The 24,159-nt window shown below is 49.6% G+C and overlaps 2 protein-coding genes across 6 annotated transcripts in view; both read right to left on the bottom strand.

Annotated features, from left to right (window-relative positions):
* Ehmt1 (euchromatic histone lysine methyltransferase 1) overlaps nt 1-11,294 on the bottom strand; it is a 149,513-nt gene extending 138,219 nt beyond the window's left edge. For 3 of the 5 annotated variants that reach the window (XM_071601204.1, XM_071601206.1, XM_071601207.1), the window contains exon 1: nt 11,216-11,290. In XM_071601204.1, the coding sequence (XP_071457305.1) occupies nt 11,216-11,278 (63 nt within the window). In that variant the 5' untranslated portion in view covers nt 11,279-11,290. Of the gene's footprint in view, nt 1-11,215 lie in introns of all 5 variants that reach the window. The other 2 variants (XM_071601205.1, XM_071601208.1) reach the window with 2 other exon arrangements.
* Nucleotides 11,295-13,795: 2,501 nt separating this feature from the next.
* Arrdc1 (arrestin domain containing 1) lies at nt 13,796-23,930 on the bottom strand. The gene is made up of 8 exons (XM_027940906.2): nt 23,767-23,930; nt 18,869-18,979; nt 18,363-18,413; nt 18,111-18,265; nt 17,737-17,919; nt 17,460-17,636; nt 16,945-17,380; nt 13,796-16,868 (listed from the first exon to the last, which is right to left on the bottom strand). The coding sequence occupies exons 1-8, from the start codon at nt 23,882-23,884 to the stop codon at nt 16,804-16,806; spliced, it is 1,296 nt and encodes a 431-aa protein (XP_027796707.1). The 5' UTR covers nt 23,885-23,930; the 3' UTR covers nt 13,796-16,803.
* Nucleotides 23,931-24,159: the final 229 nt, after the last annotated feature.

The following is a 24,159-nucleotide window of genomic DNA, read 5'->3' as shown; positions in this document are numbered from 1 at the left end:
AAGGATGGACCTCAAAGGCCAGAGTTTTTTGCTCAACAATGGTCATGTAGTCGTTGGGGTCCTGCTTAAATGGATAGTGTTATTCCACCCATAGCAGTGAGGCACTGTATAAACAGGTGGTGTCAAAATGACCCAACCAATCTTGGCCCCAGAGATTTGAACTGGGGAGAAGGCTGCCCCAAATCTCAATCCAATGTACTTAATGACTGACAATGCCAAAAGAAAGAACTAGATGCCTTGAGGAAAGAAGCTGATCTTGAACCTTGAATCAGAGCACAGACAGCAGCATAAACAAAACAAGGTGGCATGACAGTGACAGGGTGGGCCTTTAACTACAACAGAGAACTCACAGCCCTGCCCAGGGATCCCTCACCATTACTGCTATCCTTATTCCCCACAAGTAGACAATGAATGCCAAGCAGGAGAGAGTATAATAACCTATCCAAAAGACACGTGTCCATCACCAGACCAGCTTTCCTAGACAAGAACCATGCTGCCTTCTTATGACGGCCTCAGCAGAACCTTCCTTTCACTTCTGCCACAGAAAAGGTAGGGGGCAGAGCTCAGGAATCGCACATACAAATCAAGTAATACAAACTAAGTGACCTTAAACAAGAGAAAATGAAGACATGAAGCATGAGGAAGGGAGACCTCCTTGTAGGCCACATTAGGAATGAGGCACTGTTTTGCATGATGACCAGACAAGACAAACAAATGGAGATAGGAACTACAGAAGGGGATAAGAACATGTGCTCGGGGTTTAAGCTCCTTGTTAACGACCTCAAACTTCCTCATGAAACTGGGCAAGACAAGGCCCAGAAAACCAACTTGCAGCACCAAAAACTAAACAAAACCGATTCACACAGGAGTGCATGCTCATCTCCCCTCTCCATCCTTGGTTGGCAACTAAGACAGCTTATGGACAGAAGTCTAACTCTAACCACTTCCCTGGCTCTTTTTAAAGAGATTTACTTTTTTGCTTTGTGACCTGAAAGATACTACAGGTAACCTCACTAAAAAACAGCAAGACAGTCTGGAGATATGGCTCAGTGGCAGATCTCTCACCCAGCATGTGTGAGGCCCTGGATTCCATCCCCAGAACCAAAAATAACAACAAAAATGGCAAGATACACTTCTCCTCCTGCTCTTTTGTGAAATGGAGAAATTGGAATAGTAACCCCACCTGACAAAGAATAAGAAACTCCATACAAATCACTCGGTATAGTGCTTGACTCATAGTAAGCACTGAAAAAACCATCAAATGTTTGTTATTACACACCTGTGTCCCAACCAGAGCCCTTCTAAGTAGGTGCCAGTACAACCCTATCAACAGACAGAACCTCAGAGAGCCTTGCTCAATCATAAATGCCTGGCCTACTGGCTGAAGCCACTCACAGCGGCCACACAAGCAGAAGCTGGCCCACCACACTTCCACTGAGCCCACCATTCAACCTGTAGTATCTTTCAGGTCACAAAGCAAAAAAATAAGATCTCTTTTAAAATACCACTACAAGGCAGGTTCGGTGGTGCACACCTCTAATCCCAGTGGCGCAGGAGGATTTTAAGTTCAAAGCCAGCTTCAGCAAAGGCAAGGCACCAAGCAACTCAGTGAGTGAGACCTTGTCTCTAAATAAAATTCAAAATAGGGCCGGGGATGTGGCTCAGTGGTCAAGTGCCCCTGAGTCCAATCCCCAGTACCCAAAAAAATAAATAAATAAAATAAAAGACCACTACAAGCCAAGTGCAATGGCGCACACCTGTAATCCCATCGGCCTGGGAAGCTGAGACACTAAGCAACTCAGTGAGACCCTGCTTCTAAATAAAATACAAAATAAAGGGTTGAGGACACATGTGAGGCACTGGGTTCGATTCTCAGTACCGCATAAAAATAAATGAATATAATAAAGATACATCAACAACTTAAAAAAAAATACAAAATATACTGAGCCCAGTGGTCGAGTGCCCCTGAGTTCAATCCCCAGTACCAAAAACAGAAAAAAAGAACACAGGCAAACTGCAAGAATGAGGAAGCATCCTTGAGATTGAACCCAGGGACACTTTACCACTCAGCCTCATTGAACAGTTTGGAATCTCATGGGAGTGGGGACACAGACCAAAAGTATAAAAGCCATCTTAGGAATGAGTTGGTAAGTAATTGTCAAACTGCACAGCACAGCGAAAGCCCTCCTGGTCTTTCTCAGGCTAGCATTTGGAGGACACTCCATGTCAGGTGCTGTCCACTTAGCACCAAGCACCATTCTTCCACCACCCTTCCTTCTAGGACTTGCACTTCACAGCAACAGCTTCTCTTTACAGACAATACTCCAGCTAGCAAATGAAGACATGTCTCAACCCTAAAACGTGAGGGCTCTGAGTAGTACCAACAGCTAGTTTACCCTGCCAAACTGCATCTGATGAAGCCTCCAGAGTGGAAACAAATGGGAACCACAAGAGTGAGCCAAATACTCCACTTTAAATTTCTCTAGCCATATACACATACACACACACACACACACACACACATTTTTTTTCTTTTTTGGTACTAGGGATTTGAACTTGACCACTGAGCCACACTCCCAGCCCTATTTTGTTTTTATTTAGAGACAGGCTCTCACTGAGTTGCTTAATGCCTCACCATTGCTGAGGCTGGCTTTGAACTTGAAATCATCCTGCCTCGGCCTCCCAAGCTGCTGGAATTAGAGATATGTGCCACTGCACCCAACTCTGTAGTAGTCATATTCTAAAAGTGATTAATTACTTTTTCTAATGTTTAACCCAATATGTCTAAAACTTAATATTTCAGCATGAAGTCAACAATTTTTGAAGGATTCTTGGGATACTTTACTTCCTGTTTTATACCAAGTCCTTGAAACCCCATATGTTTAGCTCTCACAGCATATGTAAATTCACAATGACTTCACTTAAGTGCTCCAGACTACAGGTGGTCCCTATTTAAAACTGAAATAAGAAATCTGAATACTGACTAGATATTTATTGACTAAGAAATATTTAAATTAGCTCCAATATTCACAGAGGAAAATATTTTGGATGAGGTGGGAAGTGACAGAGGCATAGATGAAATGAGACTGGCCATGAGGAATAACAGCTGACCCTGGGGATATAAGTAACAATATTCATTATACTACCATATCTTAAGTAAATGTGTGAAAGTTCCATAACAAAAGCCTAAAATATCTATGTGTCTTTGCTTATATATTCATGAATATCTTGAAGGATGCACAGTAATACTGGTGAATTGCCAAGAGAAGAACTAAGGCCAGGCACAGTGGCGCACACCTGTAATCCTAGGGGCTCGCAAGGCTGAGGCTGGAGGATTGAGAATTCAAAGCCAGCCTCAGCAAAAGTGAGGCACTAAACAACTCAGTAAGACCCTGTCTCTAAATAAAATACAAAATAGGGCTGGGGATGTAGCTCAGTGGTTGAGTGCCCCTGGGTTCAATCCCCAGTACAAAAAAAAAAAAAAAGAACTAAGTGGCTAGGGGACAGGATGGACATATTTCACTCTATGCTTACTGAATTCTGATCATGTTAACTGTCTTACTACTCAAAAATAAGTAAATTTGAAAACCTGTATTCCCTGGTCCCCTGTATCTCTGGCCTAAGTCTACGCACTACCCCCACTTCCATTCTCCACACAGAAGCCAGGTCATCTTTTTAAAATATGACCCCTAGGCTGGGGATGCAGCTCAGTTGGTTGAGCCTTGCCTCAAATGTGCAAGGCTCTGGGTTCAACGACGGGGGGGACACCCCCAATTCCCTGCCTCAGAGCCTTCAGTGACTATGAAACATCCCAACTTGCTACCTTGGTTACAAGGCCCTGTGTACACTTACCTAGCCTCTCCAGCTTCATCATATGCCACTTGCCCCTTCTGACCTAGAAATTCCACTGTATACTACCAAAAGACAACCTCACCCAGGTCAAAATCAGAGAAACTGGGACACCCATATGACCAACACCATTAGCTACTGAAAATATTAAAGACATGAACCCATGAAGATGATACATGAAAGAGAAAAGTACAAATGGCATATAATATTGATTATAGCCAATTCTGAATGTGAACATGCACACTCACGAGGATAAGGTGAAAAAAAATGACTAATACTCAGCATTCTGAGGTTTCTAGGTTTCAGTTTTCCGAATCCACTAAAATGCCTCATTTTTAAAAATATACCTACTGTATACCTTGCCATTCCGATTCATATCTTCCCTCCTTTAAGATCCAAACTTAGTTCTCTCTCTAATGAGGATTCCAAATACATCACAGCAGCCTTCCCTTGGTTATGTTAACTGATTCCATATCATTTCATGCTCAGGAATATTTGCTCTATTATACTACTAAATTCTTGAAATCATGAACCAATCTAAAAAAATTTGCATATTCTCTTACAAACATCTAGAACACCAATTCATAAACAGGTACTCAATAAATGCTTTCTAACCTCTTGAAAACAGCGTTTTCTTTTTCATTTTTTTTTTCTTTTTTTTTGTGTGTGGTGCTGGGGATTGAACCCAGGGCCTTGTGCATGCAAGGCAAGCATTCTACCAACTGAGCTATATCCCCAGAAACAGAGTTTTAAAAATACTGTGGTTAGTTCTCACCAACCTATCAGAAGTGAATAAGAGAGCTGTAGCATAGCTCAGTGGTGTAGAGTCACTTACCTAGCACACACAAGGCCCTGGGCTCCATCCCTAGCACCACACAAATACAACAAAATTAATCAAAAAGTTTAAAAAAAAAAAAAAAAGCAGTCCAAAAACTTTTTCCAAAATAGAATATGAATTGACAGTAATGTTATTGGGAAAGTGACCTCTTATGTAGAAAGACAGCACTTCAAAGGGAAAACCACTGCCAAAGTGTTAAAGAAATCACTCCAGCTTGTTTTCTTAAATCCAAAACCTTCACAGATTTATTTAAAATATGACATATTAAAAATCAGATAAAAACTAAAAAGAGCTGAGGATGTAGCTCCATGGTAGAGCTATATTTTTTTTCTTTAAAAATAAAATAAAAACAGAAAGGTCGGCTCAGTTCTGGAATTGGTGCTTTCTACATAAATGCCTTTGGCCAAATTAACTAGGCTCTCACAACCACTCCCTGAAAAGTCAATTTGGTGAGCAATCCAAGCTGAGGTCAAATTGTACTTGCCTTAATGTAAAGGTACCTGTTGGACATGGTGGATTCGATGAAATGATAAAGAACATCAAGTTTCTGAAGAGAGGTGGACAAAATATGTTCCTTACAAGCTAAATAATTTTAAAAGACAAACCTGATAGGAGGCAGAAGCAGGAAACCCCTACTCCAGCACTAACTGCATGTGTGACCTAGATACCCTGTGGAAGTGAGGGCTAAGGGAAAAGTATCACCTCCGCCAGCCTGTTAGAACCAAGCCAGGACCAAGCCATCCCAACTCAGACCACACAGTAAGAAGCCTGAGAACAGCCCTGTGCACAGGCAAGCAGTGCCCCAGCAAGGGCCCACTGTTTGAGATCCATGTCAGGTGCTTCTGAGCTCCTCTCTCCTCTTTTACAAAATCCAAAGACAAGAGCAGGAAAGAGAAACAAAAACTTCATCCAGAAGATGTTTAAAATCACTACACAAAACATGAACAGGAGTCAGGCACGGTGGCGCACACCTGAAATCCCAGCAGCTCCAGAGGCTGAGGCAGGAAGATGGCATGTTCAAAGCCAGCCTTAGCAATTTAGCAATGCCCTAAGCAACTCAGCAAGACCCTGCCTCTAAATAAAATACAAAATAGGGCTGGGGATGTGGCTCAGTGGTGGAGTGCCTGGAGTTCAATCCCTGGTACCAAAAAAAAAAAAAAAAAAAAAACATGAACAGGAAGTTAAAGGAAAGGAAAACTAAACCACTCCATCGAGCAAAGAAACCAAAGTGGTTGCTACTGACCCCAGGGCAAGGTTGGGGATGATGCCTGCAGCTGAAGGGGAGTGGGTGTAAAAACCCACATAAAAAATATTCAGATAGGCAAGTCCCCTTTTCCTTAACCACAGGGGACTGGAGGTCCACCAGAAAAGCACCATGCTTGAAGTCAGCAAACAGAGAGAAAGGCAGAACTGAGTTTCTTCACTGAAAACAGGGAGACTAGGAAAAGGTTATTGCAGAACCAGGAGAGGACCCTCTTCTCCCCTTCTTAGACTAGGTCCAGAAAATCCAGCTTATGCAGACAGCCCCCAACTTACAATGGTTCAACCTGAATTTTCAATCTTACCATGGTTCAATGGCAAGAGGCAACTGACAGACACCCTGCTAGCAATGCAATTAGATGCTCTCTTAGGAGGTTGCAGAGCAGCCAAGAGCCCAAGAAATCAGGAGGGATAACAACTCATTCACTACCACATACAGTGTCGATGACCTATGAAGTTCACTAAGTTACGAGTATTCAATGTGATTTCTACTTACAGTACTTAAGACTTAACAATGGGTTTATCAGGATGTAATAGTACCATAAATCAAGAAGCATCTATACCAATAAGACAAGACTGAGGAATCCTCCAGGGAAACCAAAGCATCCCAGAGAAAGACCTGTGGACAGGAACGTTTGCTAGAGACAACCAGAAAACAGCAACCAATCATGGTCCTGCAGTGAAAGCAACAAGTTAATAAGCCCCTCAAACAGTTTCTACCTCAAAGTGACTAAATGGTCAAAGAATGGAAGAAATGGAAGAAGTTTAGCAAAAAGGAATGCAGGGGGAACACATACACAAAAAAAAAAAAAAAGAAGAAGAATTTTTTTTTCAAATAAATGCAGTTTTTAAATAACTGTATAATTTCCTAATAATTTTTAATGTAACTTTAAAATTTAGCTTTAATTTTAAAAAAGTAAAAATATTGCATACATAAAACAAGAACAGGAAATTCTAAAAAAAAAGGACCAAAAAACAGGAAAAAACATAAAATTATAACAGTACAAGTTAAAAACCCATTAAAAGAAGTTGGAAAATAATAAAAACTGCTCCCAAAAAGTAGAACAAGAAGACCAAGACATGAAAAGGAAAAAAAAAAAAAAAAAACTTCAAAAACTGGAAGACTAATATAAGGAAGTGCAACATTCAACTAAAGGAATGTTTTTTAAAATATTTATTTAGTCATATATGAACACACAGTATATCTATTTATTTTTATGTGGTACTAAGGATCGAACCCAGTGCCCCACACATATGAGGCAAGCGCTTTACCATTGAGCTATAGCCCCAGCCCCTCAACTAAAGGAATTTAAAAAGGAACACAAAGATCAAAGCAGAGAATAACTTGTCTCAAATACATTGCAAAAAAAATTCCTATAATAAAAAGGCTTTAAGCTCTAGATTTCACAGTTATTTACTATCCTACATGCAAGTGAAAAAAGGCTAGCACTAAGCACAAAATGAATATTAAGAAAAATAAGGACGCAATGATCCTGAAAGTTTGGTGGGGGAATAATGCTTACAAGGATTAAGAATCAAAATGGACCTCTCAACAACAACAAAGATATTGCGTCCACAGCTTCAAAATGACTTCCATGGGGCTGAAGATGTAGCTAAGTGGTAGAGTGTTTACCTTACACACATGAGGGCCTGGGTTCTATCCCTATCACCAAATTAAAAAAAAAAAAAAAAAAAAAAAAAAAAATATATATATATATATATATATATACACACACACACACACACACATATATATATATATATATATATATATATATATATATATATTTAATTCGATCAAAATGACTTCCAACCAGGAAATCCATGCCTAGCCAGATTTATTCTTCAAATGTAATGGTAGAATAAATATATTTTCAAACACACAAGTACCTAAAGTTTATCTCCTGCTGCCCCCTTCTTGGGAAGCTACTGGAGACTACGTTCCACCATCACCACAAAGGAGTAAACGGAGCAGGGAAGGTGGGGTGGACAGCATCCTCAGGACAATCCTATGCACCAGATCAAGAGAACACTTATTCTGACTGAGGCAGGATAAACATAAGACAAAGTACTGTGGAAGTCCACAGATGACCCCTAAAGTTGATGAATAAAGACAAAGGTCAAGAATTGTCAAACACATTTAGAAACATGAAGTAAATGCTAGAGTTTCAAGTCACTGCTGCCTTTCTAAGGGCTTTTCAAATGTTTTTTAGTACTGACTGACTGTGTAAGTTATGCTCCTGTTATTTTACTAAAAAATAAGATATGAAAAGATACATGGTAGTCACACTTTTAGACTACAGAATTTGCCTAAAAAGGCACTCCTGCTGAAAGATGACTTTTTTTTTTTTTTTTGTATCAGCATTTAACCCAGAGTACTTAACCATTGAGCCACATCCCTGGCCCTTTTTATTTTTTATTTTGAAATGGGGCCAGGTGCAGTGGCTCATGTCTGTAATCCCAGCAGCTCAGAAGCCTGAGACAGGAGGATTGCGAGTTCAAAGCTAGCATCAGTAATAGCGAGGCACTAAGCAACTCAGTGAGACTATCTGTAAATAAAATACAAAATAGGGCTGGGGATGTGGAGTGCCCCTGAGTTCAATCCCCAGTACCAAAAAAAAAAGAAGAAAGAAAGAAAGAGAGAGAAAGAGAGAAAGAAAGAAAGAGAAAAGAAACAAGATCTCACTAAGTTACTTAGAGCCTTTCTAAATTGCTGAAGCTGGCTTTGAACTTGCATTGCTCCTGCCTCAGCCTCCCCAGCCACTGAAATTACAGGTGTAATCATGCCTGACAGTAATTCTTTTTAGTGAGAAAATGTGTTGATTACTTTTGTAGGTCAAGCAAAAGGGAAAAAATATGCAGTTAGAAAGTGTGAAGTGTTGGGCTGGGGATATAGCTCAGTTGGTAGAGTGTTTGCCTTGCATGCACAAGGCCCTAGGTTCAATCCCCAGCACCAAAAACAAACAAAAAGAAAGGGTGAAGTGAGCCAGATGCAATGACACACACCTGTGATCCCAACAACTCAGGAGAATGGCAAGTTCAAAGCCAGCTGGCAACTTAGCAAGGCCCTAGATAACTTAGCAAGATTCTGCCTTAAAATAAAAAAATAAAAAGGAGGGATGGGGTTGTGGCTTAGTGGTAGAGCACTTGCCTACCATGTGTGAGGCACTAGGTTCAATCCCCAGCACCACATAGAAATAAATAAATTAAAGATATTGTGTCCATCTACAACTTAAAAAAATTTTAAATAAGAGGCTGAGGATGTGGCTAAACAGTCATGTACCGGGCTCAATCCCCAGTACCAAAAAAGAAAGAAAAGTCTGAAGCATCAGTTTTGTTGGTTTAACCATTCTGTAATCAGCAAACCCTCAGCCACAAACCATTTCCCAAATTCAGTAACCACAATGATCCTATGCCTATCCATTTCCAGGGGCAGTGGTACAGGGCCAGACAGGACATCCTATCATGCAACTCCATAAAAAAATGCTTATAATTCCAGCGGCATGGGAGGCTGAGGCAGGAGGATTGTGAATTGAAGGCCAGCCTCAGCAATTTAGCCAGGCCCTAAGCAACTTAGCAAGACCCTATCTCTAAATAAAAACTTTTTTAAAATATATTATTTTTTAAAAGGCTGGGGATATGTCCCAGTGGTTTAATACTTATAATCATAAGTCTAAAAAGACAGCTCTCATTAACCTTAACTGTCAAGATAAAACAAGTGTTTTAGGAGTATGGACTCTGTAGCCAAATTACCTGCATCTTCATCTTCTTGGCCACAAGCTCTGTAATACTGGGCCTACTGTACCTGTTTCCTCGCCTGCAAATGAAAATTTAACAGAACCTATCTCATAAGATTGCCGGCAGGCTTGTATGAGTGAACTCACTCAACACACTATGGCAGGGCTGGGCCCACACCGGCTCCATAAAAACAGGCTGTCATTAGCACAGTCTGTTAAGTCCTGTATTTGAGGCTGCCTGTGGAATCAGACATTCTGGCCATTCCCTCCTCCATCATTTACTAAGCACCTACTATGTGTACCCAGCAATGAACAAGCGCTAGGCCTACAAGTGCTGGCAAAGTTATTTGGGTACTACCAAGTCTTATTTTTCTCATCTATTAGGCAAAAAGTAACAATATCTGCCGCACAGAGAAAACTATAAGAGGTAACTTCTCTTAAGAGCTCCCACAGTGCCTGGGACACAGCAGGCACTCAACAAATTACATCGCTAATCACTCCACATCTTCCCCTACCAGCCCGCAAGTGCCTCGGGATGTTCTGCCCCTTTGGGTTCCGGTGCCTAACTCGGTCCTTGAGCAAACACTCCCTGCCTTCAATCTGAGAACTCCCCAGCACCTTCCGAGTTCACTTACAACAACAAACCCCCGAGAGCAAGGGAGCGAGCCGGCGATGCAGCGACCACTCGTCACCCGAGATAACCACCTACTGTTAAGCCGGGTGCCAGGATGTCAAGCCGGCTCCTCGTCACTTTTCAGTCTAGAGGTCCCACGGCTGCGGCTCTCCCGCAGGGCAGCCGCGGTCCACGGGGCCCAGAGCGCACCACTCCGCGTCCCACCGGCGCCCGTCCGGCCGCTGCCCGCGGGGGCAGCCGGGTCCGCCTCGCCCAGAGCGCCGTCCGCGCCGCCACGGCCGGCACAGGACCGACCCTCGGGAACGGGCCGGGGGGGCCACCACCCCAAACAAAAGAACGCCAACTCGCCGGCCGCGGGGCCGGGCCGCGGCTGCTGGGAAATAAACTTGAGGCGCGGGCGCCCCCCGCGCGAGCGCCCCGCCGGCGGCTGCGGGCGGCAGCGCTTTGTCCGCCGAGAGGCGCGCCGGGACCGCCAACTTTTCCGTAAAGATGGTGCCACGCTCTCGCACCGAGTGAAAGGTCACGGTGAGGGCCAGCGGGCGCAGGGCCGGCCTCGCCTCCGCGGCGCCCAAGTTGGCCGGCCCCACTTTCCCTTTTGTCCCCGCCGCCCTACCCGCCCGGCCAGGCCAGCGCGCGGCAGCTGCACTCGCGAGCGGGAGGAGCGGGACCGCGGCCACCCGCCGCCGCCGCCGCCGCCGGGGCCCGCCGCGCACAAAGCGCGCCGGCGGAGCGCGGGCCGGACGCCGGGGCCTCGGCGCGGCCTGACCTGAGGCGGCGGCGGGGGCGCGCGTCCCCGCCCGGCCCGCCACCTGGCCGGCTCCCCGCCGCCGCCGCCGCCGCCGCCACCGCTGCCGCCGCCCGCCAACCCCGTGCCGCCCCGCCGGCCCTGCGCCTCACCTCGGCATCGGCGGCCGCCATGGCCCGGGCCCGCAGCGTGGCCCCGCCCCTCCCGCGCGCCATCGCCCCGCCCGCGCCTCGCGGCCCAGGGCCGGGGCGGGGCCGGCTGCCCGCGTCTGCGCCTGCGCGCGCGCTCGCGCCTGCGCGCCGGTGTCGGAGGCGAGGGGCGCTTGCGCGCCGAGGCGGGACCCTGGAGGCGCCTGCGCGTTGGAGCGGGGCCGGGCGGCGCCTGCGCGCTAGCGCCCGGCATCAGCGTCCCGGGCTAGCTGGGCGCTTGGGAGTATCCTGGAGCCGAGAAGCTGCACAGCTGAGTATATAGTGGCTGCCGGGAATCCTTTCACCGCCAGTCTCGGATTTTGCTACCTTGTCTTTCAGTTACTCCAGTCAGCCGCCTTGGAAAATTCAGTATTGAATAGTACCTAGGCTTTTTTTGTTTCGTTTTTAACCGAGGGTTGAGCCCAGGGGTGCTTAACCCTTAAGCCATATCCCCAGCCATTTTTTTATTATTATTTTTATTTAATCCCAAAGAGCTGGGATTATGGGTGGGCACCATTGTGCCCAACTAAAGGACGATTATGGAATGCGATCCTTGGATGGAACTGGGTATTAAAGTCACTCATATGTTCACCAAATTACTAGTTTCTGCCGCAACTTTTTGTTGTTGTTAAAAAGAAAGTCAAAATAAAAGGGTCTCCCTAATTTGCTGAGGCTGGCTTTGAACTTGAGATCCTCCTGCCTCAGCCTCCCAGTCGCTGGGGTGACAGGCGTGGCCACCGGGCTGGCTGGTCCCTAGGCTTTCAATCGCGCTGTGTTTGGATAGCTGAGGGAGTCCCGCTGTCTCCCCTTTGCGCAGCGTATCCGCGCTGCAGGCGCTGCCCGCTGTGCCCCCGTGGCCGCTCAGGCGGCCGCCGGCTGTGGGCATCGAGAGCTTGCGCGCGGCCCAGCACCTTTAATTTTCTTGGTAATGGCCCCTGAGCGCCGCCGCGATTCGGATATGCCAAAGAGAGGCTGCACAATGCTTCCTTTAAGTGAAAAAGAAAGAAAGTTCTCGACTTCATAAAAGAAACCGGATGCTGAGGTTGATAAGATCCTCCTAGGTAAGGAAGATCTCCCATCCGTGCAATTATGAAAGAAAAAGAGGGGCTGGGGATGTGGCTCAAGCGTAGCGCGCTCGCCTGGCATGCGTGCGGCCCGGGGTTCCATCCTCAGCACCACATACAAACAAAGATGTTGTGTCCGCCGAAAATTAAAAGATAAAAAAACAAATATTAAAAAAAAAGTACCTATAAAAAAAGAAAGAAAGAAAAAGAAATCTGCTAGCTTCCCTGTCGCACCTCGCACTGGAGCAGTAGGATTACAGTGCCTGTGAGCACTGCTTTGAGGTGCACAAGGTATTAAATTTGTGGGTAGACAATGAACAGAAACGTGTTGCAATTAGTGGCAGCGTCCAGAAGGCATTGAGCCTATAACAAGACTTCCCCAAGGAAGCCCTTGAAATAGAGGGCACCAAGCCATTTACTTCAAGGGATGATTACACAGACTAAAGAATAGGTTTGGACTGCAAAACAAAAACTTCTAGCGGTGAAGAAGCTGCTGCCCTATTTCCAGTAGAATTGAAGGCATTGACTAAGGAAAAAGTTCTTCAGGAAGAACTTGAGTCATCGGCAGAAGACACTGAAAGAGAAGTGGGGACAATGCCAAAATTTGCTGAAGTGTTTCAAATTGAACAGACATCAAAGGACTATTTTATTTATTTAGTTAGTTAGTTAGTTGTTGATGGACCTTCATTTTATTTGATTTTTTAAATGTGGTGCTGGGAATTGAACTCAGTGCCCCACATGTACGAGGCAAGCACTCTACCCCTGAGCTACAACTCCAGCCCCAGATATATTTTTTTTTAAACTGGGGTTTGAGCCCAGGGCCCCAAATGCTAGACAAGTGTTCAACCATTGAGCTACATCCCCAGCCCTTTTTTGAGAGAGGTTCTCACTGATTGCCACAACTGGCCTTCAATTTGGATCCTCCTGCTTCAGCCTTCGGAATACAGTCCTTGGATGGAACTCAGTAATAAATTCACCTATATGATCACCAAATGACTAGTCTCTACAGCAAATTTTCGTTGTTGTTGAAAAGACAAAATAACTTCCAATTTCTATGTTATTACAAAAAGTTGGGGGGCAGGGGGAGAACTACACCAGACAAATGATGCAGACTTGTCATCTTACCAATTTGGGAGGCTGAAGCAGGAGGATCACAAGTTCAAGGACAGAATGGGCAACTTAGCCAGACCCTGCCTCAAACAAAATAAGGGCTAGAGCGGAGCTCAGAGGTAGAGCACTTGCCTAGCATGCATGAGGCCCTGGGCTCCATCTCCACCACCCCAACATCACAAAAAGAAAACATTATCTGCGACATCCAACCACCCATACCATGATGGCCCAAAGGTCTAGGATCACCCAAAGCAGGTGATCAGGTCAGTAGTAGCCCAGTGCTACATCACCTACACCATTCACCTTACTTCTTCCCATCACATAGGCACTTACAGAATGGTGAATACAGAACAATAAGATGGCTGAGAGGTCACAGTCATGCAATTTTTATTACAGCACATTATATAATTCTTCTATTTTGCTGGGTGGGGGGTGTACCAGGAATTGAATCCAGCAGTGCTTAACCACTGAGCCACATCCCCAGCCATATATATATATATATATATATATATATATATATGTGTGTGTGTGTGTGTGTGTGTATTTTTTTTTAAGAGGGTCTTGCTGAGTTGCTTAGGGCCTCACTAGGCTTTAAACTCATGATCCTCCTGCCTCAGCCTCCCAAGCTGCTGAGATTACAAGCATGGGCCACTACACCCAACTAATTATTTTATTACTAATGTCAGTCTCTTCCTATACCAAATTCATTGGTTAAATTTTATTGTATGTGTAAGGAAAATCATCGTATGTACAAGTTTCAGTACCACATGTGATTTCAGTCATCCACAGAGTGTCGGAGAACACACCCCTGCAGATGAGAGGGACTGTAAATTGGTGTTCTGGTGGGCAGGCCTAGGGTGAAGAACTCAAGGCTCAACTCTTAACCTCTAAACCCAGATACATTTTGATTTCCTGAGCTTTCACAAAGGCAGTCATCCTGAGTTGCTTTTTAGGGGGGTGCCCCAATTGGGGGTCTGCAGCAGAGGGGTGATGTGCTTATGGGGTGTGCCTGGCATGGAGGAAGGTGCTCTGGTTAGAGGAGGGACCCTACTTGGGCAAGGTCCCAGGTTCCTGGTAGGGAGGAATGCCCCAGCTGCTAGGAGGGATTCCAGCTAGGGGAATGTCCCAACTCCACATGTATTCTGATTGGGAGGATGTCCTAAGGATTGAGAAACTGCACAGAGGGGATTCCCCTCTAGGGAGATGATCCAGCTGACAGTGGTGTCCTGAATGGGAAGGGGGTATTCCAGTATGGAGGAGTGCCCTGGTTGGGAGGTGTCCCAGTTAGGGGGTAGCTCTGGTTAAGAATGGGTGCTCTGGCTGGGAGTGATGTCACACTGGAAGGGTTGATGGACTGGGGTTTCTCAGATGAGATGCTGCCCCTGGCTATCCCCAGGCACATACTTGCTATGCACAGGGCAAGGACTCTTTTGCACACCAAGCACCCTTCGCTGGACAATGTACTTAGAGCCTCATAAAGCCTTTTAGGCTACCTGCTTCCTGTGGCCAAATCTGTCTCTTCTGTCCCTGAGACTTGAGAAAAGCATACAGCAAAACTGATGTTCTCACTGCCAAGAACTAAGGACGCTCTGAGTCTTGACAGTCATAGACTCAGTCTCATGAGGAAAAAATAGAAAAATGACTCTGCTACATCTGCAGTGTCAGTGTACACAGATAAAGAGGAATGGACAGCCCTAAGTGCCATTCCAGTTTTCTTTAGGGCGATTCAACTGTTCTGTCAAAGCCCTTGAGCTCCCAACCCACCCTCCCTGTATCCCACTCCATCTCCACTCCTGCCTTAGGACCTCCTCTGACCTCTCCAGGAAACTTTTATCTCTAGTATCTGCAGGGTTCACTTTGCTGTGTACCTCTAGTTAACAATGAGATCGCCCAGCCCTTTGCTTTATCTGGCTCTGTATCCTGCATGTCACATGACAACCCTGTATTCTTACTGGGCATGTTATCTGTCTTATCCTAGGATAGCACTGTTTTGTGTGCTCAGAATAATACAAGAGACAAATAGTTGTTAGATGAACATATGCAGTTAAAATGTGGGGGAAACCCCTTACCATGCAAATGTGACCACAACTGCATGTGACAAGTAGGCTACAGGCAGGCCTCCCACTCCAATTTTGTAGACCTGCCTTCCTTTGATGGCCACTGACCACATATCCACAGTTCTCATCAGGTGATGTGTGCTTATCAAGCCTAGACAGACTTGAGAGGCAGGCACTGTTGGCACCCTCACAAGTGATGGAAGCCAGGAAACCAAGGACCTGTGGGGTGGCACTGGCTAGAGGCCAAGATGGGACTCCAACCCAGGCCTCTTTCCTGGGTTGGAAGTAGATGCACTACTTCTAGCATGTGCTTACAGACTAACCCACCTGTAGCCTCCTGTCCGCCTTCTTCCAGTTGTCATCCTTCCCCTTGTCCCAGGGAGCTAGTGTTAGCTGAGTACAAGGCTACCTGGCCAGAGCCCACACTGCCAACTGCAAGGGCTGGCCTACAGCGTGTGCAAGTGACAGCCCATAGTCCATCTGTCCATCTGAAGCTACAGCCTAGGGATGATAGCCACTTACCAGGCCTGTCCTCTGGTGCAATCAGGTCAGTGAGTATGTGACCTATTCCCTAAGAGTCACGAACTTGTTACTCAGCCAAGGTGGCTGACACACCTAGTATCTCTCCACTCTATCAGAGAAGTCATGTGGCCCAAATCTACCCTGACCACCCCCATTGAGTCATTCCCATGGAGCAACAAAGGCAGCACCTCCAGGCCCTCCTTTAGAGCAGCAGGGTGCCTCTCTGGGAAGCACTGCCCACAGTACCCCACCTATCTAGCTCTGGAAGCCTAGAACATAGCCTTCAAAGCATGGTCCTGGGTGAGAGCAGACAGGCATGACCTGCAGAGCCAGCTGAGCATTGGTGTTAACAGCCTCCAAAGGCCCAAGGGAGGGGGTTCCACTGTGGGCAGGGGCCTCGCAGGGGAAGGATGCATCTGGGAGGGGGCAAAGATGGGGCAGAACCAAAGAAAAGGTGGGAGCACCAGGTCCAACCAACACAGGCCGGAGGCTGCAGGGCATCCGTGGCTGGAGGCAGGCCAGCCTCTGTCCTGTAGAGGCAGGCTCTACAAATATAACACTTTATTTACAGAGTTTCTCTAGTCTCTGGTCCCTGTCTCCCCCATCTTGACCTCAGGGAGAAGAGGGCTGACAATAGGGAAGCCGAGAGAGGTTGTTCCAGCCAAGAGGTGGCCTGGACAGGCATGAGTCCTGAGCGGCCAGGCCAGGCAGAGAGCTAAGGCACGAGGCCCTGGGCACCCCATCCCAGGGCAGAGGCCAGGCCCACCAGGAAAGGCAGCATGAGGTCAGCTCTCAAGGGTCAGCTCCTGGGAGTCAGGCCAAGGTCTGCACCACTGCAGCTCTGCTCATAAGAAGGTGGGGCCTCTGTGGGGAGAGAGTTGTGTCTGCAAGGGGCTGTGGCATCTCCTCCCCAACCTCCATCCCTGGCCTTCCCACTCACCATAGGGGTAGCCCCAAGAACTGTACTCCGGGGGAAGGATCAAGGCGCTGGTGGTGGGCACTGGGCCCCCAAAGCCCTCTGCAAAGTAGGGGACAGTGGCACCTGTAGAGATGCACAAGGGAGGGTGCAGAGAGTGGGGAGCAGGACTGCCATCATGAGCACAGGGCTCAGGGGCGACAGGCACAGAACACAAGACAGCAGGTGGTGGCTGCTGCTGTGAGTGGCTCTTGGTGGAGAGGGAGACCAGGTCCGAGAAGTGGGGGCCGCCAGCCACAACCTCAGCTTCCTCCTGGGGTGGTGCGGAAGGCACCACTGGGGGTGAGGGTCCAGCAGGTGGCTCCAAGCCTGGCCCAGGGCTCAGGGGAGCATGGTTCACAGCAATATTGCCAACAAAGATGGGGAGGGTCACGGTGGCTTCAGGCACCTTCATGGAGACCTGGGGAGGATGGGGGTGGTGAGGGGCCAGGGTCAAGGCCACCCAGCCTCAGGCCACCCCACCCTCAGCAGCACCAAACCTGCAGGTAATAGTCAATGTGGATAAGGCTGCAGCCGGGCAAGGCCGACTGTGGCAAGGCAGGCACCAAGATCTGCTCTTGCCACTGCGCACGCCTCCAGGCCTTGACACCAGCACCCTCCACCTCCGCAATGGTCCGCACATCGTAGATCCAGCGCTTGGCCTTATAAGACACTTTCTGGGGAAAAAAACAGCTTATGAGCCTGGGAAGGCTGACAACCAACCCGTCCCTCCACCTGTACCACGGGGATAGGCCTGAGTAGCCACAGCTCACTGACCTGCAGCAGACTGGCCACCACAGGGCTGGTGTCCTTGCCCGACTGGTTCTCTATCTCAGCCTGCAGCCGTAGCACCTGCCCCACCACATAGCCTCGGAGATCAGTGCTGGCCGTGAGGACCACACTGCCTGTCTTCACCAACTTGTAGGAGAACTTCTTGGTGGCAGAGGCCACGTTAGGTTGCTAGACAGAAAGGGAAGTGGGGAGCAGGTGAATGTGAACAGAATTCCTGCAGCACTGGGACAAGCCCTCTCAATCCTGCCCCAGATACCAGTGATCAGCTCAATACAAAGGCTGCTACACCCAAACCCTCAGTTCTGCCCCGCACCATGGACAGATGGGGACCACCAAGGAGGTCACTGTTCCATCCTCACCTCAATGTCTGGGATGCTGTTCAGGTTCAGAGGGCTCAAGATATAGAATACAAGGCTGCACTTGTGATCCTTGGAGAAACGTGCAGTGTCGATGGTAGCCCTCACCTGGTGCACAATCCTGCCAAAAGGACCCTCAAAGGACGTGGGTGCTGTGGCTAGGGAGAGAGCAGGAACTGGCGTCTGGCAACTCCACCTATGGGGCCTACCCTCCCAGGCCATTGTCCCTAGCAGCCATTCAAGCTGGGCTCTCACCAGGAAGCAGGAACTGGAAGGGGAAGCTGTGCTCTCCAGCGGGCAGGCTCCCTGCAGAGACAGGAGGGAGGTGGGGGCCAGCCTCAGGAGGCCCATGGGGCAGCCACAGTGCCAGGACAGCAGTGGCCCTGCAGCTGCCCAGCCCACACTGGTCTCCCCATCCATCTCAGCACAGCAGCATAGCCCTGGCCTGAGCAAATGGCTGCAGGTGAGAACTTGGCTTGAATGGGGAGGCGGGGCGCACAGGGGAATAAAATGGCTACACGAAGGTCAGAGCCTACCCAGATCCAGCACCAAAGAAGGGTGCCCCCTTCAGCCACCCAGACACTCTGAGGCAATGCCACAGTGCCTGCAGGGGAAAGAAGCCCACCAGGGCACACAGCCACGGGGAAGTAGCACAGGGTTCCAAGAGACAGATGTGGAGAGGCCAGACAGGCCAACTCCAGACAAGGGCTGCCCTAGGGGTCACCACTTGGATGCTATAAGGGACTGGCTCACAGACTCACCCTTGTCAGCCAATGACAGGGAGCTGTTGAAGTAGCTTTCTTCCACCACCCATCCTGCATCATTAGCCTTGTTGGAGACCCCACAGGAACCCAGGCAGGTCACACGGATTGCTGCAAGGGGAGGAAAGCATGAGCCCCAGCCAGCCTGGCAGCACCCTAGCCAGACAGGAAGCCCCTGCCTTTCCAAGAACACCCTAGCCATCCCTGATCTTAGAGTGCTTTCCAGGAAGCCAGGCTGGCAAAGGAACTGAGTTTCATCTGTCCTGGCATTCAAGGGGGTGGCTCATCCTATTCCTGTAGTAACCCCCAAAATGGTAAGCTTGGCCCCCCACCAGACCTGTGAAAACAGCCCCTATAAGGGATTCTTGGGACACCCCACTACTGCAAGTCAGTTAGGCAGGAAGGCACCCCTTCATGCTCCAGGAAGCTAACTGCCAACCCTCACGCTGCAGGAATGTGGTCAGACCTGCCTGAGCAGGTCCACAGTCTGCCACCCCAAAGGGTGGGGCCCCTGACTTCCTGGGCACCACTGCCCAGGAGGCTGATTTAGCGGGAGGGCCCCATCAGGACCTACTGAAAGCCAAACTCCGATTCCTCAATCCAACATGTCCAGAGCCTGTGGATAGGCAGCCATGGCTGGAAAATCAGACCAGCCAAGGCTGGGCACAGGGAGAATCAACCCAACAGAACCACAGCACAACAGAGGCCCAGGCAAGGGTTAGGTGGGAGCCAGTGACAAGCACCCTGCAGTTCCACCCCACCCTTCTCCCTGCAGGGCCAGATCAAGGTTTCTGCTCCTTTCCTTGTGCTTCTCCCAGACTTGATGGGGCCACGTGAGGGGAAGATTGCTCAGACCCTGATGCCTTTCTAATGAAACCACCAGGTGGGAGGAACACTTAGTGTCCAAGTGCCAGAGTTAGCCACACCTGCCTCACCTGGGGTCTGCCTAGGCAAGCCACACCCTGTGGCCCAGGCCTCCTGTTGATCACCCTCAGAACTCCTCCTGCAAACCCTGGCTCATCCTCAGCCCCAAGTGGCTCTCCACATATATACCCCTCTTCCCTTTGACTGATGCCAGGCCTCTGTCCCCGACCCCTGTACCACCCTTTTCTCCTTAGCCTCCATGCCAGGCTAGCCTATCACACTGATCTCAGCCCTGATTTGGAATCTATGCCAGCCTGAGAAACACCAGGGTGAAAGCAGGCCTAGAAAAGTTATCCAGGGGGCTAGAGATGTTGTGTGCTTGGGCACACCCTCTTGGACAGAGCATGTTCCTCCTGGATCCTGCAGGTGAATCCTGCAGATGCCCGAACCAACCAAGAATGCTAGAAGGGGAAGGAGGTGCTTCCAGTTCTTCCAGTCGGCAACAGAATTGAAGACAGAACTGAAGACATGCACTGCCCACCACTGCCCAAATTCCTAACCCTCAACTCAAACAACAAAATGATTGTTTGAGCTATTTAGCTTAGGGTGATTTGTTATTTTTTTCACTGCTAGGGAGGGAACTCAGGTCTTGTGCCTGCTAGCCAAGTGCTCTACCACTAAGCTACAACCCCATCCATTTGGCGTGACTTTTACATAACAGATGCCCCCTCCCCACTACAAATCAGGGAAAGTGTGATTACTTTCAATTTTAACCTGTCAAATTGGCAAATGTTAAGCACTTTGACATGTGTTAGGTAGGAGATGGAAAACATGATCACCTGCAGGCTGAACACACACTACTGGAGGCAGCAATCCAGGCTTCAATGAAACATCAAGGACCCAGCCTAAACCCCCTTGGAGTGTGGGACATGGAGCCACATGAGCCCAGAAAAACAAACAGCATCCAACCCAGGGAACCCGGGCTCTGTGATCTTCCCAACACGTTAAGGATTCTGTGGAGGACCCGGCCTGCCCACTCTCTCAGCAGGATGGTGGGACACAGCTGGCACACAGTACTTCTGCTACTTCCTCACCAAAAGCCTGGAGCTGTTCCTCTGCTGGTCAGCAGAGTTTCAGGTCAGGCTGGGAGTTCCCCATAGAGCCAGTTTTCACTGGTCAAGACCAGAGGCAGAGAGAGGTTGGGTTTTTGCCTTCTCAAATTTCTGGATCAGGCAGGATCTCAGGATGCAATTCCTTTTTTTTTTTTTTTTTTTGGTGGTGCTGGGAATTGAACTCAGGGTCTTGTGCATGTGAAGCAAGTACTCTACCAACTGAGCTATATCCCCAGCCCCTCAGTTGCAGTTCTGCCCAAAGAGAAGTGAGGGGAGACCACAGGGCACATTGGAAAGGGTCTCCTTGCTGCTGGAGAGGCACCGGGACACAGCATACCCTTCTTTCTGAGTGCAGACTCTCATGATGGCAGTACAGGGGCAGTCACCTAGTCACCCTGCTTCCTCCACTTTCAAACTTTAATGTTGGAGCTGCTTTTTGGTGGTGACCCTGAAGCCCCATTCCTCCTCCCCGATGTGGGGCTACCTGCTCCTGGCAGTAAGTGAGGTGCTCACACCAGCAAGTGCCTGTCATAAGGTCATGGGATGGGGGCAGGGGTGTACTGGCAAGGCATCCACCCCAAAGTGAGGCCTGCGAGCCAAGCACTCAGGTGTAAATGCTTCCAAACTGTTGCACGAGGCATAGCAAAACACAAGGCACCAGCCCAGCAGAGTCAGTCTTGGTTGGAACAGGTTGTTCACAGGAACTTCAGGACCTTTCTCCTCACACCAGTGTGTCCACCTGCCTAGCAGCCCCCTCCCTTGCATCCAGCCCTCTGACCTTGAAGACCTCCACTCACTGCTGTCCTGGTCCCAAAGTTCTCAAAATCTGTCCCAACCCCAATGGCTCCCTAAAATGGAGGTAGCCCAGCCTCTGTCACACTCTCTCAGTAAGTCTTACCTGTCCTGCTTCCTAACTGTATCATGAGAATAACCAGAATGGCCTCCTCCAGAGTACATGAAGCTGACCCATGGAGAATGGGGAGACATGCATCTGACCCACAATGAGAGGTCAAGGAGAGGAAAGAGAGTACAAGGCCACCCTACTTGGCCCCACCTCAGGCTTCAGAAAATTGCTCCTTCCTGGATTCCCTTCCACATCAGCTTTTAGGTAGTTGTGTCCTCATGGCTGGGTGCTGACCATTACTGCTACTCATCGGACAAGTGTTCAATGAGCAAATCCGGGAACCTTGGGGCAGGTCTGCCACCCACATGGGGAGTGAAGGGTCTCCCTGCAGCACCTACTGGACCTAGCAGAAACTTAAAAGAACGATGGTCCTTCCTGTTCCATTCCAGGCAGGGATCAAGGAAAACCTAGTGGCACCCTGGCAAATTCACCCCCATCAATATGAATAATCCAACCTCTTGCCCCAGCTCATATCTCCACTTTTGGGCACATTTTATAGTCAGGACCAAGTGCTGGGGCTCCTTTGGCCTCCATAGGGTCAGCTCTCCATTTATCCACCCTCTACCTACCACAAGGAGGCCAGGGACTTAGGAAGCCAGGGGCTTGGCCCATTCTGTCACTCTGGTGAGCAATGACCTGCTCAACCTAAGCCCATCCAGGGAGGGAATGAAGATGGACAATCCAGGTGGTGAGCTCTACACAAGACCTCTCTCCTGACTGTGGGTTCCTCCTAGCCCAGGAGCACATAGCCTTGAGTCTCACCTGTCTTTTGTGCCCAAGGAGAACTGCCCTGTAGCTGCTGTATCCCCTCTGATGGCCACACCTGCCCCCACCCAAATCGCAAACTCCAAGTGGGGACACAGGAGAGGAGGCAACAAAGTCATCACCAGGAAACCCAAGCCCAGAGCCTGAGGGAAGCACCTACAACTCAGCTTCCTCTTAGACCTGGCAACTCAGAAGGTCAGGTGTCAGAAAGCCATCACCCAGCCCAAGACCACTGAGGGGAGGATGACAGCTCTCTGTCCTCACCAGAAGTACAAGCTGCCAGCAGTGCAGAAGCCAGGGAGATCAGGTGCAGAGGGAAGGTGCAGCCGTGGTTCTGTCGAAGCAGCTGGGTGGCTCTCACAAGAGGCCAACGTAGAGAAACATCCCACAGGGACACCCACACCAACCTCTACTCAGAGCTGGGGGTCAGGCAATGGCCACCATGCTGCCCAGCACACCCTGAGGGCTCAGCCATCAAGTCCCTCTCGGAGCCCTGTCCCCAGGAAGCAGCAATATGACTACTACTGAGCACAGGAGTCCCATACCTGCAGAGTGTCCTATCAATGCCACCGTGGAACCCGATCCCAGGCCCCAAAGTCCCAGATGCCTGCATCAGCAGAGGCTCGGGCTCAGCTCCAAGAAGCTGGCTGGGCTAGGGTGAAGGGATACCAGGATGAGCCAATACATACTGCCCCTAAGGACAAACCTTGGGCAGACTGTAAGAAGGTGCCCAGTGGACTCTGCTGGGGATCCGCACTTGAGCCGCGCACTGACGCCCGCGGGGCCGCAGCTCTTAAGAGGAAGAGCCTGCCCCTATGCCTGGTGGCTTAAGAGAGGGGACCCAGAAGGCTAGGTTTCAGATGAGGGCCCAGCAGGTGCGGAGCGCAACTAGATGAGGAAGGTCGGAGTCATGGGTATGTCCACGGTCGCAGTAGCCTTGGCAAGGTGGACAGGTGCTAGGCCCTCACCCGGACTCTGGTTGCCCCTAAGCCGAGAGGACAGGAAGGGGCAGATGCGGAAGGACTGGGCCAACGGGCCTGCCTGCCTGCTCCGCCCCAGCCGATGCCGGCCACCCACCAACAACAACGGGCCTGCGGCACCCGCAACCGCGACCCAGCCCTCCCGCAGCCCGCCGGGTCCGCCGAGGACTGCAGACCCAGGCCCCAAGAGCGTGAACCACCCGCTTCCGGGAGCTCGGGCCGCGGCAGGTGCGGGCGCGGCCACCGCCCTCCCCCGAGGCACCCCGCGCCCACCTCGGAAGGGTAGCTGCGCCCCCAGACGCACGCGCACGGTCCCGGTCAGAGGCTCCCCTGGGCTGTAGACTACGCGGCCGTGGCTCAGTCGGATCTCGAAGAGCTGCACCCGCCCCATGCCGCGGCCTCCTGCGCCGCGCACTGACGCCCGCCGGGGCCGCAGCTCCTAGACCCGCCCCGAGGACCCGCCTCGAGTCCGAGGACCGCCCCCAGCCCGCCCCAAGACCAGCCCTGAGCCCGAGGACCCGCCCCGATTAGCTAAAAGGACCGGCTTTCGGCGCGCCCTGAGCCCAGCGATCCTCCCCAGGCCCACGGATCCTCCAAAAGCCCACCCCGAGGATCCGCCCCCGACCCGCTACCACATCTAGGATCTGCCCTCGAGGACTCACAGCA

Source organism: Marmota flaviventris, chromosome 13, assembly GCF_047511675.1.
Source record: "Marmota flaviventris isolate mMarFla1 chromosome 13, mMarFla1.hap1, whole genome shotgun sequence".
NCBI lineage: Eukaryota > Metazoa > Chordata > Mammalia > Rodentia > Sciuridae > Marmota > Marmota flaviventris.
Note: the sequence above shows the minus strand (reverse complement) of the source record. Positions and strands in the feature narration are given on the sequence as shown.

Bases quoted from the DNA above. Each gene is read 5' to 3' on its own strand.
- Arrdc1 (XM_027940906.2), bottom strand. From the start codon at position 23,884: ATGGGGCGGGTGCAGCTCTTCGAGATCCGACTGAGCCACGGCCGCGTA. The intron at 18,980-23,766 runs GTGGGCGCGGGG...CTCCCCTTGCAG, and splicing joins GGCGCAGCTACCCTTCCGAG to CAATCCGTGTGACCTGCCTG. The intron at 16,869-16,944 runs GTGAGTGGGAAG...CTCTCCCCACAG, and splicing joins TTCTTGGGGCTACCCCTATG to AGGCCCCACCTTCTTATGAG.